At 47.0% G+C, this 15,006-nt stretch overlaps 1 protein-coding gene across 3 annotated transcripts in view; it reads right to left on the reverse strand.

Annotated features, from left to right (window-relative positions):
- NFATC2 (nuclear factor of activated T cells 2) overlaps positions 1 to 8,715 on the reverse strand; it is a 138,799-nt gene extending 130,084 nt beyond the window's left edge. For 2 of the 3 annotated variants that reach the window (XM_088674656.1, XM_060277311.2), the window contains exon 1: positions 8,225 to 8,715. In XM_088674656.1, coding sequence (XP_088530782.1) covers positions 8,225 to 8,288 — 64 coding nt within the window. In that variant the 5' untranslated portion in view covers positions 8,289 to 8,715. The remainder of the gene's footprint in view (positions 1 to 8,224) is intronic. The other variant, XM_088674657.1, reaches the window with a different exon arrangement.
- Between the last annotated feature and the right edge of the window lie 6,291 nt (positions 8,716 to 15,006).

Raw genomic sequence — 15,006 nt, forward strand, 5'->3', positions numbered from 1 at the left:
ACTCAAGAGTTCACCCAGGGCACAAAATACCCTTAGAGTGGCTTGGCATAGATAGTGGCATAAGCGTCTTTGTCCCAGAGCCCACTTTCTCAGATGCTTTCTTTGTTATTTCTGCTGTGATGAACTAACAAGCATATCCCTTTCGGATTTTAAAAAGCTATGCATATAAAAAACATCCTCATATTTTCCCAGTCACCATTTGAGTTTGACCAACTCAGCTGTTCATCTCTAGCGAGGGGGGAATTGCAAATTACTCTTGGGAAAGCTGGGCTGCAATCCTATGCACACTTATTTGGGAGTACTCCTAAATCCCCGCCCCCATCTCCTGGTTTCTCATGGCAGCAGCAACAGCAGCAGAAGTGCAAGCAGGATGGTTAGACCTAATCCCTGCACCAGCTCCAGGCTGGTGCAATGATCAAGCCTCGACAGGCCCTCTCCTTGCCCTTGGAACTCTGTTTTGGGGCTTTCCACTGGTGGGAATATTGCCAGTGGGTCTTCTGCCTGCCTGCATGCTTGGTGTGGGAAGGGAGAGGTTCCACACCCATGGAGTGACATGGGAGGCCAGTTCAGCCAGCAGAGCTAATAAGATGAGGCACCTCAGATCAATCCAAACTCCACCTAACCCCACACACAGACCGGCATAAGGGGCGAGTGGGTTAGGTTGCTCTGGAAGTCTACTAAAAACCTGTGGCATTTACTTCTGCGCAAACATGCATTAAAATCGCACCGCGCAAGGAATGCATGAATCAGCCACAGCCACACTCACATTGGCACAACTCATACGACTTAACCAGAAATCACAAATCAATTTGTTAAATTGTAAAAATGCAGGAAACAAATGTGATTACTGCACCAGACTGTGAGAAGAAGTGATAAAGAGTGCTGGGTGCCTTTGGGCCAGCTACTATCTGCAAGCTCACAGGGTTGTTGTGGGGATCAAATTGGAAGGAGAGGAACCACACACACTGCTGTGAGCTCCTTGAAGGAAATGTGGGGTATTAATGTAATAACTAATTAATAAAACCCAGCATTCAACTATTATCCAATTTCACAGGATCTAATTCAGTTGTGTCTCAGAATGCCACTCTAAAGTATGTTACTGATTTGTTATTGGTGTGAGCCAAACCCCTTTTATATTTTCCCAGGCCTTTAAATTTGTTTCACCAAGTTAACTCCGTTTTAGCCCACTTCTTATTCTCCACTGTACTGCATTTCATTGTTTTATTTATTTATTTAAAAACCCTATTTAATTCCTGTGCAGGAGGCTGCATGTTTTTTTGTTAAAGGGAGCCTCAACTTACTAAGTAATAAATACCGTACATTCCGGCGTGTAAGACGACTGGGCGCATAAGACGACCCCCAACCTTTCCAGCTAAAATATAGTTTGGGATATACTCGTCGTATAAGAAATAAGACCCGGCGTATAAGACGACCCCCGACTTCTGAAAATATTTTCCTGGGTTAAAAAGTAGTCTTATACGCAGGAATATACAAAGCTTGTGTGGCCCACAGATGCAGGAAGAAGCCCAACACTGCCCTAGCTGCCTTCTTTAGTGCCCCTGCTAATCCTTCCTTGCTGCTAAGGGAACTTTAAAAAGTCTACTCCGGGAAAGCTCGGCGGACTTCCAGAGTTTCTCCCGCAGATGCTCCAGTGGGATCCCGCCCCTTCGAGTCACGCCACATACTTCCCTCTGCCAGCCGTTGGCCGCTCTCCGTGCTGGGGTGGAGTGGAGACGATCAGCGGAGAGGTGGAATTTCGCCAAAAAAGCATTGGGTGGGTTTGAAATATGCTTACTGAATAGAACCGAGGGGATTCGCTCGCCCAATTCATTGATAGTGAATGAACCAGGCGCGCGGGGGCGTCGAGTGCGGGGGGTGGGGGCGGAGGCGGTAGGAAGAGATGCTTCATTCACTTTTACCTGTCCCGCGTGCCTGATAGGTGGGCTAAAGGGTTATACCAGTGATTGAGAGGGCGGAGGGGATTTTTCTTTGGCTGCTTTCCCGTCTGCCGCGGTGAATCCGGACCTCCCCCCCCCCTTCTGATAGTAAGGGATCCCGACATAACCGCGTTTTACGATTGGGCAACAACATTTGGGTGCAAGTTTAATAATCTGAACTGCGGAGCTAGTTTCAGCCGCCGAGGGCCGGGACGTTTATCCAAGGAGGTGAAAGTAGAAGAGAATGAAGCAGTTATTTTTAGCAGCCGGGGTGGGGCTGAGGTACTGTCTTTTTTCTGCCTGCTGCAGAAAGCCTCTCTCTCTAGCTTATTTCATCTGTTGAAACAAGCCACACGCCTCTCTGCGCCGGGTTGTCGCAGAGCAGAGCAGCGTTACTGCAGCGATGCGTAAACCGCGCGCTAGAAAGGAAATAGTAGTACAGTACTCAGGGATCTTTTATCCTTTTCCATCTCAATAGAACTTCTCATAAGCAAAATATTCTAGGCTCCATATTAAAGGAGTGTGTGCGTGCATAGGTATATGCAGTGCTTTTTTCTATTCAGAAATGTTTAGGGGTGCTCTTTTTCCTACTTACAGGTAGGTAGCCGTGTTGGTCTGAGTCGAAACAAAATAAAAAAAATTCCTTCAGTAGCACCTTAAAGACCAACTAAGTTTTTATGTTGGTATGAGCTTTCGTGTGCATGCACACTGAAATGAAGTGTATCTGATGAAGTGTGCATGCACACGAAAGCTCATACCAAAATAAAAACTTAGTTGGTCTTTAAGGTGCTACTGAAGAATTTTTTTTATTCTTTTTCCTACTCTTATTGAAATACTGCCCCTCAATGAGGCCAAACTTAGAGTCACAAAATGTTTAGGGGTATGCGTACCCCTGCATCCCCCCCCCCAGAAAAAAGCACTGGGTATATGTGAGGCATAGGAGCCAACTCCATGGGGTTGAGGTCCCTCTGGCCCTACAACAAAATATTTGAACCCTCCCAAAGTTAATAGGCATTCATTCAAAGAGTGCGCATTATGCAGGGCAAGGCTTACCTGCCCCCCACCCCAATATTTTATTCAAGTTGGCACCCCTGATGTGAAGGATTTCCATGGGATTCGCCCATATGCAAAGGTTTTTAAGGTCACACAGATATTATCATATACGTATACTGCATGCTCCAGATTGACTACCATTTCTCTATTCAAAATCACCAAAGCAGATTCTAATCCTCATTTCACAGAGCACATAATGACCTTCTAACCAGATCCACACCAAGCATTTAAAGCACACCCAACACATGCTTAAAGCACATGGCTTCCCCCAGGGAATCCTGGGAACCCACAACAAACTGCAACTGCCAGGATTCGTTGCGAAAAGTCATTGTAAGTAAGCCCCAATAAACTCAGTGGAACTTTCTTCTGAGTAGATAGAGCAGCCTTCCTTAACCTGGTGTCTCCAACCCCCATCAGTCTTAGCTGTTGTGGCCAATGGGCAGGGGTGGGAATTGTAGTCCAAACATCTGGAGGCACTAGGATGGGGAAGGTGGAGTTAGGGTACTAGATAATACCACTTAATATGCTGATGGGGAACATTTTACCCTCCATTTGTTGATGAACTACAACTCCCCTCATCTTTGCCCATTGATCATGTCGGTTGAGGCTGATGGGAGTTGGGAGTCCAACATCTGGAAGGCCAGTCTTTTAACTGCTTCAACACTTCTGGATTTCCAGGGAAGAGTGGGAGCCAAGTTTGAGCTACAAGCCAGGAAGACCTTGGTTCAAATTTCACCACAGCCATAACCAACAGGCAAGGCATATTTATCTCATCCTCCATTTGTCACCTGCAATACAGACCCAGGAATAACAATGATGACTACTGAATTGCTGTTGTGCGGTGTGTGCATGAAGTGCCTTTTATCCGCTTAGGCTAACACATCCAGTTATGACGGATAACCTCTCATCTGTTGACTGTGGTGCATTATATCATAGAGCTGCTGTTGAAAACTACCCCCACACTTCAGGTGGTCAGGCTAGGACTGCAAGATTGCTGATACTGTATAGTCAAACCAGATGCCTATAGGAAGACTGCAAGCAGGACATGGTTGCAAGAGCACTCTGTCCCCCTGAAGTTCCCAGAAGCTGGTATTCATGGTGGAGCATAGCCATCATGGCTAGAATCTTTGTCCGCCATGAATTTGTCCGATCCTTTTTTTAAAGCTCCAGTCCTGGCATCAACTTTTAAAGCAGGGATGTAGAACATATGGTCCTCCAGATGTCGGTGGATTGCAGCTTCCACCACCCCTGGCCATGCTTGCTGAGGCTGCCACAACATCTGGAGGGTCATGGGTTCGCCACCCTTGCTTCAAAGCTCAAGACAGCTTGGGGCAGGTTACCTGTAGGATTACCTCTTCCCATGTATACTGGACTCTGAGATCATCTTCCAAGCATCCCTGCCAAATGAAATGGCTACTTAGAAGGCAGACCTTTTGAATTTGGGGTAGCCTAATTGTGGAACATCCTCTTCAGAGATGCCTACATTATTATTTTTTCTGTGCCAACCTAAGACTTTTTTTTATTTCCCCAGGCAATTCCATCTTAAATATTTTAGTACTTTTTAGATCTGTTGCACCAATGCTATTCTCTGTTCCCCGCCCCCTCTCCTGGTTTTAGATTTTATATTTAAGGTGTTTTTTGTACATTGTGTTTTTTTATTTTTAATGTATGAACTGACAGTACATTGAAACTAAATAAATAAACAGCTTACTAGGGTGGGAAAACAGCAACTATATAAATGTGATTGTTTTGGTTAATAAAGGCTAAGTATTTTTGATTAATTAGTCACACCTTTCATGCTCAAAAGCAGAGTGTTTGAAAAGTGTAAGAGACTTTGCCCTTTAAAAACTGGGCAAAAGTGAATATTCTGATCAGCTTTGTGATAAATGGGAAAGTGGGTCCAGATCAATTTTGCCTAATAGGGAGCAGTTATTCTGCATTGCTTAATGTGGGAGAGAAACTACTGTGCTGCTTAGGGAACAGGTTGTTTGTGCATACAAGGGAGACCTTGCTTGCCTGCTCTGCCAAGTCATAGGAGAACATAGGAAATGGCAAGATGCCTTAAAGTGAGCCAGACCCTTGGTCTAGTGCCCACAGTGACTGCCAGCAGCTCTCTTCAGGGTTTCAGGCAGAGTTCTCTCCCAGTCCTACCTCGAGATGCTGGACATTGAACCAGGGACTAAGCTATAGACCTTCCCCATGAATTCACAGCTCTCCGTTTGCTTTTCTTCCAACCTTTTCCCCACACCAACTCTTCTTACCCAACTGTGAGCCTGCTGTCTAGGGATAGACTCTGTGGACAGGGGGAGAAACACATGCACAGACATTGGGAAGAGAGAATGAAAACCCCTTTTGCATCAATCACTCCCTCGAGATGCTGCTGGCAGTACCTCCACCAGCTTTTCATGCCACCTTGTGACTCCATGCTGAGGGGAAGCTGCACCTGATGAATTTGAACAGGAGCTGTGGAGGAGCACCCACAAATCACGCTCCCTAGCCTTGCTGCAGCTGCACCTGACCTGCCGCCGACTTTCCTTAAACCCATCACTTCTCCATTCCTGATCTCCACCTTTACTCCCAGCTTTGATGCCCGGCCAGATGGGGAAACTGTGGCCTTCCAGATGTGATGTCACCATTCCTGACCACTGGCCACACTGGCTGGGGGCAGGTGGAGTCCAACAACATCTGCAGGACCACAGTTTGCCCACTCCTACTCTAAGTATCTGAGAGACCCACTGGGCAGTGCCTGGCACACAGGGAAGCACACAAAGGAATAGTCATTCTGGGTGGCAACCAGAACATTCAGAGTTTGCTGCTTTCCAACCACCTGCAGGAGCCAAAGATTCCTCATTGCCTGGGCAGCTCAAATGATACTTGGATTTCGGGATAAGTTTACAAAGTTCGGATCAGGCACTTTATAAAGACCATTATTTTTTTCTTGAATTGCCTAACAGTATGGTCTAGTGCAGGCATAGGCAAAATCAGCCCTCCAGATGTTTTGGGACTACACTCCCATCATCCCTAGCTAACAGGACCAGTGGTCAGGGATGGTGGGCGTTGTAGTCCCCAAACATCTGGAGGGCCGAGTTTGCCTATGCCTGGTCTAGTAGTTAGTGTTGGGCTAAGACCTGGGAAAGACCAGGGTTCAGATCCCCTATCTGACCACGGACCTCGCTGGGTGACCCTTGGGCCAGCCACCGTCTCCCAGCCCAACTTCACAAGATTGTTGTGCGGATTAAATGAAGCTGCAAGGGGAAAGAACCATGTACGCCACCTCGAGCTTCTTCGAAGAAAAGGTGGGCTATACTGCACATGCAATAAATAAATGTTTCCAGCGCTGTCCTAAAACCACCGCGCTCAACTAGGCTTTTACTCCAGCACGGGGTTAATCAGCTCTGACTGCAGACCTAATTTAATTTACAGTAGTTCTTTTTGGCCACGGGTGCCGTCCACGCCGAGCACGACCAAGCCTACAACCAGCCTGCCTGCTGAACCTCCGCTGCCCTTGGGAACCCCTGAACTCTCGCTACGTGGAGGAGGCGGTGTGAGCTAGCGCGAGCATGGGCTCCATACTCCCGGCACAAACTCCCAGTCCCAGACAGCCTGCAGGGCATCTCCCCCCACCGCGGCCGGCTCCGCTTCCCCCAACGGCTGCCTCTCTCGTGCGTCATGCTCCCCGGAGACCCAGAGCGCCCCGGAGAAGCCGCGCGGGACTGGACACTGACACTGTCTGGACGCCAACTCTTTCCCTGGCTGGCTGCGCGGCGCAGGGGCAGGAAGCAGGCGAGCGGGTTGGTGGGATGCCATCTTCTCCTATAAAACGGGGAGGGTAATATGAAGGCCAAGGGAAGCCTTCGCGGTCGAAGGCCAGGATGTTTCGTCTGCCCGCTTCTCCGCCGAGCCTGGCTGATGAAAGTGGGTGTGGGACGAGCAAAACTGGAACAGGAAGAATAAAGGTGCGTTTGTGCATCTGGTAGGTATATGTCTAAGGCAGGCAAGGGGCACTGAGGGCAAGGAGTCGGAGGACTGCGAGCAGAAGCATGCTTACTTGGGAGGAAACGCCGCTGGAATGACTGGAATTTACTTCCGCGTAAAAATGCAAAGGTGCACTTACGTGAAAGCTACACTAATGAACGCGCGGGGGCTTTATTCTGAGTAAACACGGCCAGGATCATCTGACATTGCCTGGTTTACAGGAGCTCTCTGGCAAATCTTAAAACATCCCCTGTCGACATACACAAGTTACGCACTCATATTTAAATATATATATACCGCTATATCATCAAAAACATCACAGCGATGCGCAATACCGATATTTAATAAAAGCACGCGTGTATTATGTTAAGTAGATTTTTTATATATATTAACTATCCATATATATCTATATTTATACATATACATACACACACACACACCATATAGTTTCTGCTGGGACTGGGAGCTGTTGATTTAAAACGATAGCTCCCCCCATCCCATCCCTGAAATTGTGGACGATTTCAGATAATGTATAAAGCCCCTGACCCTCTAAATACGGAGAATCAAGAGTTAAACCAGACCGGCTGTTTACAAACCCGAATTTCTCCGACTAAACTACGATGGTGGGTTTCTAAGAGGCTGGATGGAGTTGAAAGGCAACTTCTTTCAGCGTAGATTGGAGAGAGCGAATTTCTTCCAAGGAGAAATGTGAAGCAGGGGGAGGAATATCGCTGCTGGCTCTCGCACAGCCCCCGCCATTAATCACCCGTTTACTAGAGTCACCATCCCCAGTCACAAAAAGGGGCATGTCAGATGTTAGGTTCACCCTCACTTCCCCAAACCCCGGGAATGCCCTGGCTGTTTCCTATTTTCGCCTAAGGTTCCCCCTCGGACATCACCCTCTTCAGAAGTTAGGAAGCGGGTCCTGTTGGGATGTCCCGTGGAAACCAATTGCGCTTTTTGACAGCCCCTGTCCCGGCGGAATTCTCTCGGAAGCCAGTTCCGCCGGTTGCAAGGGGACTTCGCTCCCTCGAGAAGCGCTGCGCCCAAAGGAAGGCAGCCCTGAGAACAAGGCAGGGAAGCGGCAGCAGGAGCGAGCGAGCAGCTGGCCGCGCTCTGTCCCAGCAAAGCTTGCGCGAGAGATTCCTCAGCCGCGAGCTGCACAATCGAGGCCAGGGATAGAGAAGCGGAGGAAAGAGAATGAAAAGAGTTTCGAACACCACATTTAAAAATAAAAATAAAAAATGCAAGGACTCTACCTTGATCCACAGACCTCATGATGTGATGGTAGTGCACCAGCCGGCACGCCGTTTCTCTCTGCATTTGGATGGTTGTAAAGCTATTCTATGCAGAGAGAGAGAGAGAGAGAAGCAAAGATATAGATATAGATATTTATGGATGTAGATGCTCTTCTCTAGACCATAGGCGCGCAGCGGGCAGCCTTGCTGCGGCTACTGCTGCTAGCCGGCCGCTGTCGCGTGGAGGGTCCGCGCGTGGGTCCTGGGAGCGCGCGGAGGGCGCTTCTTCTGCGTGCCCCGAGAGGAGGGTAAGTCGAGAGGGAAAGGCCACTTCCTTCCCTGCGCCGAGTGTTTATAGTCGTTGAATGCTGTAAAATAACGGGATTCCCTCACTGTTTCCTCCTGTTTATGCCCAGCGCCATGGAAACCCTTGGATCGGCTCCATCTCCTAAACGGAGGGCTTTCCTGCAAACTTCCACACTCAGGAATCCATGACGTCTCCCTGCGCCGGAGCCAAAAGGCGGCCCTGTGGCTCTCTCTCTCTCTCTCTCTCTCTCTCTCTCTCTCTCTCTCTCTCTCTCTCGGGGGGAAAGAGGGCGCACGAAGGGAAAGAGAGAAGATGGTCGAGGAGTTTAACCTCCTGTCAATAATAATAATAATAATAATAATAATAATAATAATAATAATAATAATAATAATAAACAAACCACTGCAGGAAAACCTTTCAACTCATCAGCTTACTTTTCAAAAACACCAATAAAATTCCAGGGGAATCTGATCCTCCCGAAGCTGAGCACTCATCTAAAGACAATTGTCACCACTACATTTACTGCATTCTGTTCACCCCCACATTTTAACTCCTTGAAAAAGTTCAAGGCTGCCTACAGGGTCCTTCCGCTGCCCCATTCCCACCCCCCTTACAACAACCCTGAGAGGGAGGCTGAGAGGGATGAGCAGGGATTGCTTTAAAGGGGGAAGAGACAAATTAATGGAAGATAAGGCTAAGCAGGGAGCGGGTGGAGCTGTGGTCTAAACCACTGAGCCTCTTGGGCTTGCTCATCAGAAGGTCTGTGTGTGGTTTGAATCCACACTACGGGGTGAGCTCCCATTGCTCTGTCCCAGCTCCTGCCAACCTAGCAGTTTGAAAGCACACCAGTGCAAGTAGATAAATAGGTACTGCTGTGATGGGAAGGTATTTGGTGTTTCTGTGCGCTCTGGCTTCCATCATGGTGTTCCATGTGCCAGAAGCAGTTTAGTCATGCTGGCCACATGACCCGGAAAGCTGTCTGTGGACAAACGCCAGCTCCCTTGGCCTGAAAGTGAGATTGAGCGCTGCAACCCCATAGTTACCTTTGACTGGACTTAACCGTCCAGGGGTTATTTACCTTTACTTTTTTACTACGGTATGCCTTTGAATCCTAGTTGCTGAGAATCACAAGTGAGGAGAGTTGCTGCTTTGCTCAGTACCTGCTGGCAAGTTGGCTGTGGCATCTGGTTGGCCAAGGTGAGAACAGGATGTTGGACCAGATGGGCCTTTGGTCTAATCCAAAAGGGCTCTTCTGATGTTCTTAAAGTCACCCAATGAGCTACATGGCTGTGTGCGGATTTCAACCTTGGCCTCTCCAACCATTGCACCACAGAGCTCACCATGAGATTTGAGGCACCTTGGACACATAGTCTGGCCTTTAGAGGACCCATTGAGTTCACTGGTAGGATTCCAGCCATAAGTGCCAGTGAACCAGATGCTTAAATCTCTATTGTTGATGAAATGAGATGCTTCAGTTGGACTGGATTCTGACCCAGCTGTAAATCAATCAGCCTCTACTTCTTCTCTGTTCCAGTCTAGCAATTTTCTGAAACAAAACACAATTCCTTCCATATATCTAGTGACAGGATGGCAGGTATTTACTGGTGAAAACTTAAATGAAGAGTGAGGTAGGTGAGAATCTATTGATATTTGGAATCTTTTTAAGTATGTGGAGTTTCTTTTGAAAGATCTGCCCAACTCCGAACATCAACCTATCTTCACCAAATATAGCTAGAGAGCATAAACACCAGCTCCTAGGGGCCAAGGCACTTTCACCCCCCAGTATTTTGTTTTTGAGGAGGCCAGGCCCCCTCAGTCTTCAGAGGGCATTCAGCCCCGTTCCCGGGCTCCTTGTGACATCATGTGCATGATGTCAGGACGTCCCACAATGTCACATGTGTGGTGTCAGGGCATAGCATCGAGCCCCCTCAATCATCTTGAGAAGATGGCACCTCTGATTGAAGAATGTCCAACAGTTTTCACTAAGCGAGCTCCGCTAAGAGTAAAATGACCAAGCTTCATATTCCGAAGCAGTTTATCCAAGGACCAAGCTGGGGACAAATAGCATAGGCTGTTGCCGTTTTGTCCTGCTTGTATGCCTAATTAGAAATCTGGCTGGCCACTGAACAGAAGAAGCACCTGCTGGATCAGACCAATGGGTCATCTAATCCAACCGGCAACTGGTATTCTGAAGTACTGCTGTCTCCAGCCATGGAGGCAGAGCAGACATTTTGGCTAGTAGCCACTGAGAGCCTTACCCTCCGTGAATTTGGCTAATCCTCTTTTAACGCCATCCAAGTTGGCAACCGTCTTGTGGAAGCGAGTTCCATAGTTTAACTGCGTACCTGTAAAGAAGTACTTTCATAGTCCCAAGCTTGGTGTTTTTATTCCATTGATACTGCATTTTTATCCTACACTTTCTCTGAGAAACTGAGGGGGGTATATATGAGTCTTCCTCTTCTACTTTTGCCCTCACAACAACCCAGTGAGGAAGGCTAGGTGAAGAGATTGTGGTCACTCAAGGACCTTCTTGACAGAGCAGGGACTTCTGAACCCAAACCTCCCCAGACCTAACCCAACATTCTTAGCTATTATACCACACTAGTATGTATTATAGATTCTGTTATTTTCAGACTATGACCATAGATAGATAGATAGATAGATAGATAGATAGATAGATAGATAGATAGATAGATAGATAGATACCGGTAGATAGATAGATAGATGATAGATGATAGATTTGCAGAATGTTTACTGCAGAAGAGAGCTTTTGCATGTCAGTTTATTTGTTGTAACACATGTCTTCTTATTCTGGATTTATTACTTTGCAATGGTTACAATCTCCCATTCCCATAAATACTGCATTAGGGTGTTTTTTTTTATTAAAAAAATTTAATCTACAGTATATTGTTGCATGTTGCCCTGGAATCTGATTCAACGAAGGGCAGTACAGAAATGTTTTAAATCAATCCTTCAATAAGTAAGTAATAGAGCCCATAAGCAAATCCTTCAAAAGCAGGCAGAAATCCATATTCTCTTTCTCAGGTTTCTATACCATTCTTCAACTGCTATGAATACATGGCCAAACACTTGAACTATTTAAATCCTAGGAGACACAACCTCTTGTTCTGTGCTCCTAATGCTCGCGGCTCACAAGAATCCCCGTTCAATCTTAAGCGAGCACTGAAGGACTGAACAACGGAAGCCACTTTATACAAGGTGAGACAATCTGCCCATCTACTAACCTGGTTCATGCACATTACTATTGATTAATGATTCTCCGAGGTCACAGGCAGAAGAGATCTATCCCTTTACTTGCTACCAGATCCCTTAGCTTGAGGTGCCATAGATTGAACCAGTGGCACTCAGTGCATGTGAGCAAGGGGGGTACTGCCCCGCCAGACTCTGCCTGCCCCCAGCCAGCCTCTGCTTGCCTTCCTACAGCCTGTCAGTTTCCTCTTCCTTAGGCCCAGTGTTGCGCCCTTATAGAACTCAGGAGGGAGAGGGACAAACCTGCCAACGAACTGTAAGCTGGCTGGCTGGCTGGCACGAGATGAGACCTTTTTCCACCCTTCCTCTCCTTGGTGCCCAAAATGCGTTCTGTGGAGTTTCTGCTGCTTGTTTTGTTGTGGTGGGGTTTGTGTAGTAGCAACTGGATCAGAGGTGAGGGGGACCGTGGTGCCCCCTCCTCTGCTGTGTCACTTTTGGAAGCGCTAAGGTGGAAATGCTCCGGTGCCCAGGGGGGCCGAGTTATGTAACACAACCTCTGCTGAACTCTAAAAAAGCTGCACAAGGCAGCCTGCATGAGCTCAGCTGAGGAGGAAGGGGGAGACCTGGAATGTAATGGATGTGTAAGAAGAAGAGGAAGGGAAGGTTCTCTTTCAGAACTGGGGTGTGTGTGTGTGTGTTAAATATGTTCCAGTTTAATGATTCTTATAGTTAATTCCTAAAGAAGGCATGTTGTGGGTCACTGGGTTATGTCTTTACATGCAGTAATTATTGTTGCATATCATTAGTAATTAAATTTCTATACTGCCCTTTATTCAAGGATCGCATGGCACTCACTATACAATATTGTTGTTTAGTCGTTTAGTCGTGTCCAACTCTTTGTGACCCCATGGACCATAGCACGCCAGGCACTCCTATCTTCCACTGCCTCCCGCAGTTTGGTCAAACTCATGTTCGTAGCTTCGAGAACACTGTCCAACCATCTCATCCTCTGTCGTCCCCTTCTCCTTGTGCCCTCAATCTTTCCCAACATCAGGGTCTTTTCCAGGGAGTCTTCTCTTCTCATGAGGTATTGGAGCCTCAGCTTCAGGATCTGCGCTTCCAGTGAGCACTCAGGGCTGATTTCCTTCAGAATGGATAAGTTTGATCTTCTTGCAGTCCATGGGACTCTCAAGAGTCTCCTCCAGCACCATAATTCAAAAGCATCCATTCTTCGGCGATCAGCCTTCTTTATGATCCAGCTCTCACTTCCATACAGCACTACTGGGAAAACCATAGCTTTAACTATACGGACCTTTGTCGGCAAGGTGATGTCTCTGCTTTTTAAGATGCTGTCTAGGTTTGTCATTGCTTTTCTCCCAAGAAGCAGGCGTCTTTTAATTTCGTGACTGCTGTCACCATCTGCAGTGATCAAGGAGCCCAAGAAAGTAAAATCTCTCACTGCCTCCATTTCTTCCCCTTCTATTTGCCAGGAGGTGACGGGACCAGTGGCCATGATCTTAGTTTTTTTGATGTTGAGCTTCAGACCATATTTTGCGCTCTCCTCTTTCACCCTCATTAAAAGGTTCTTTAATTCCTCCTCACTTTCTGCCATCAAGGTTGTGTCATCCGCATATCTGAGGTTGTTGATATTTCTTCCGGAAATCTTAATTCCAGCTTGGGATTCACAATATAAAAGCACAAAATTACATAACATAGTAACAGATAATTATGGTACCATCCCCTTATGGTTTAAAAGGCCTGTTTAATTACCCAAAGGCCTAGAAGAAGGGAAATGTTTTTGCCTGGTGCTTAAAGATAATAATAATAATAATAATAATAATAATAATAATAATATTTATTTATTTACTTACTTACTTACTTACACCCCACCCATCTGACTGGGTTTCCCCAGCCACTCTGGGTGGCTCCCAACATAATATTAAAAACACAATAAAACATCAACCATTAAAAAATTCCCTAAACAGGGTTGCCTTCAGATGTCTTCTAAAAGTCAGATAGTTGTTTATTTCCTTGACATCTGATGGGTGGGCGTTCCACAGGAATGAAGGTGCCCACCGAGCTTCCCTGGAGAGAGTATTCCACAAACGGGGAGCCACTGCAGAAAAGGCCTGTTCTTACGTTGCCACTCTCTGAACCTCTTGTGGAGGAGGCACACAAAGAAGGGCCTCGGCTGATTATTGGAGGGACTGGGTTGGTCCATTTGGGGAGAGATGTCCCTTGAGGTAGTGCGATCCTGTGCCTTTTAAGGCCTTATAGGTCAAGACCAGCACTTTGAATTGGGCCTGGAAACCACTGGGGAAAGAGTCCATTGAGGAAGAGTCTATTTCTTAAGGAGGTTTTGCATCCCTTTCCCCAGTCCTGGAAGGAGAAAACATTCAGCTCTGAAAGGCAGTTAGCCCAGTGCTCTTAAATCCAAGCACAATGACCCAAGTCTGAATTTCATTTGCATTGTGTTGCACCGGTTGTGAATGCTGTTTATGTGGAAGCAGAGGAGTAATTGACTGTACGTTCTAGCTAATGTAGGTTTTACATCCTAGACTTACTGAAGCACACACACATACCTATTTAAAAGTCGCAACTGAAAGCACCATTGTTTTGGATAAAGCTATGCACAAATAAATCAGTCAGCAGGTGACTCCGAAAACAATGGGCGCAACCCGGCCAAAACATGAGCACTTTTTGTGATTTCAAACACAAGCTTAACTCTCTGCAGAGAGACTCCCTTGTACCACTTGCCTGCACCCAATGCATTTTTCAAAATATCAAAGCGTTAGAAAACACCAGATAAATTTATTACTTGAATGGGAGACAATGGAGGAAACAGTAAAACCAACAATGATAAGTTGAGCTAGTGACGTTGGACACAATATTGATTTTATACTATGGGAACAACAGTGGAAAGTAAATATAAGATTTACAGCATGCTATACATTAAGATGGACCCAGGTGGCGCTGTGGGTTAAACCACTGAGCCTAGGGCTTGCTGATCAGAAGGTCAGCGGTTCGAATCCCCGTGACGGGGTGAGCTCCCGTTGCTCGGTCCCAGCTCCTGCCAACCTAGCAGTTCGAAAGCACGTCAAAATGCAAGTAGATAAATAGGGACCGCTCCGGCGGGAAGGTAAACGGAGTTTCCGTGTGCTGCTCTGGTTTGCCAGAAGCGGCTTTGTCATGCTGGCCACATGACCTGGAAGCTATACGCCGGCTCCCTCTGCCAATAACGCGAGATGAGTGCCGCAACCCCAGAGTCGGTCACGACTGGACCTAA

Source organism: Zootoca vivipara, chromosome 7 (assembly GCF_965207765.1).
Source record: "Zootoca vivipara chromosome 7, rZooViv2.hap1.1, whole genome shotgun sequence".
Taxonomy (NCBI): Eukaryota; Metazoa; Chordata; class Lepidosauria; order Squamata; family Lacertidae; genus Zootoca; species Zootoca vivipara.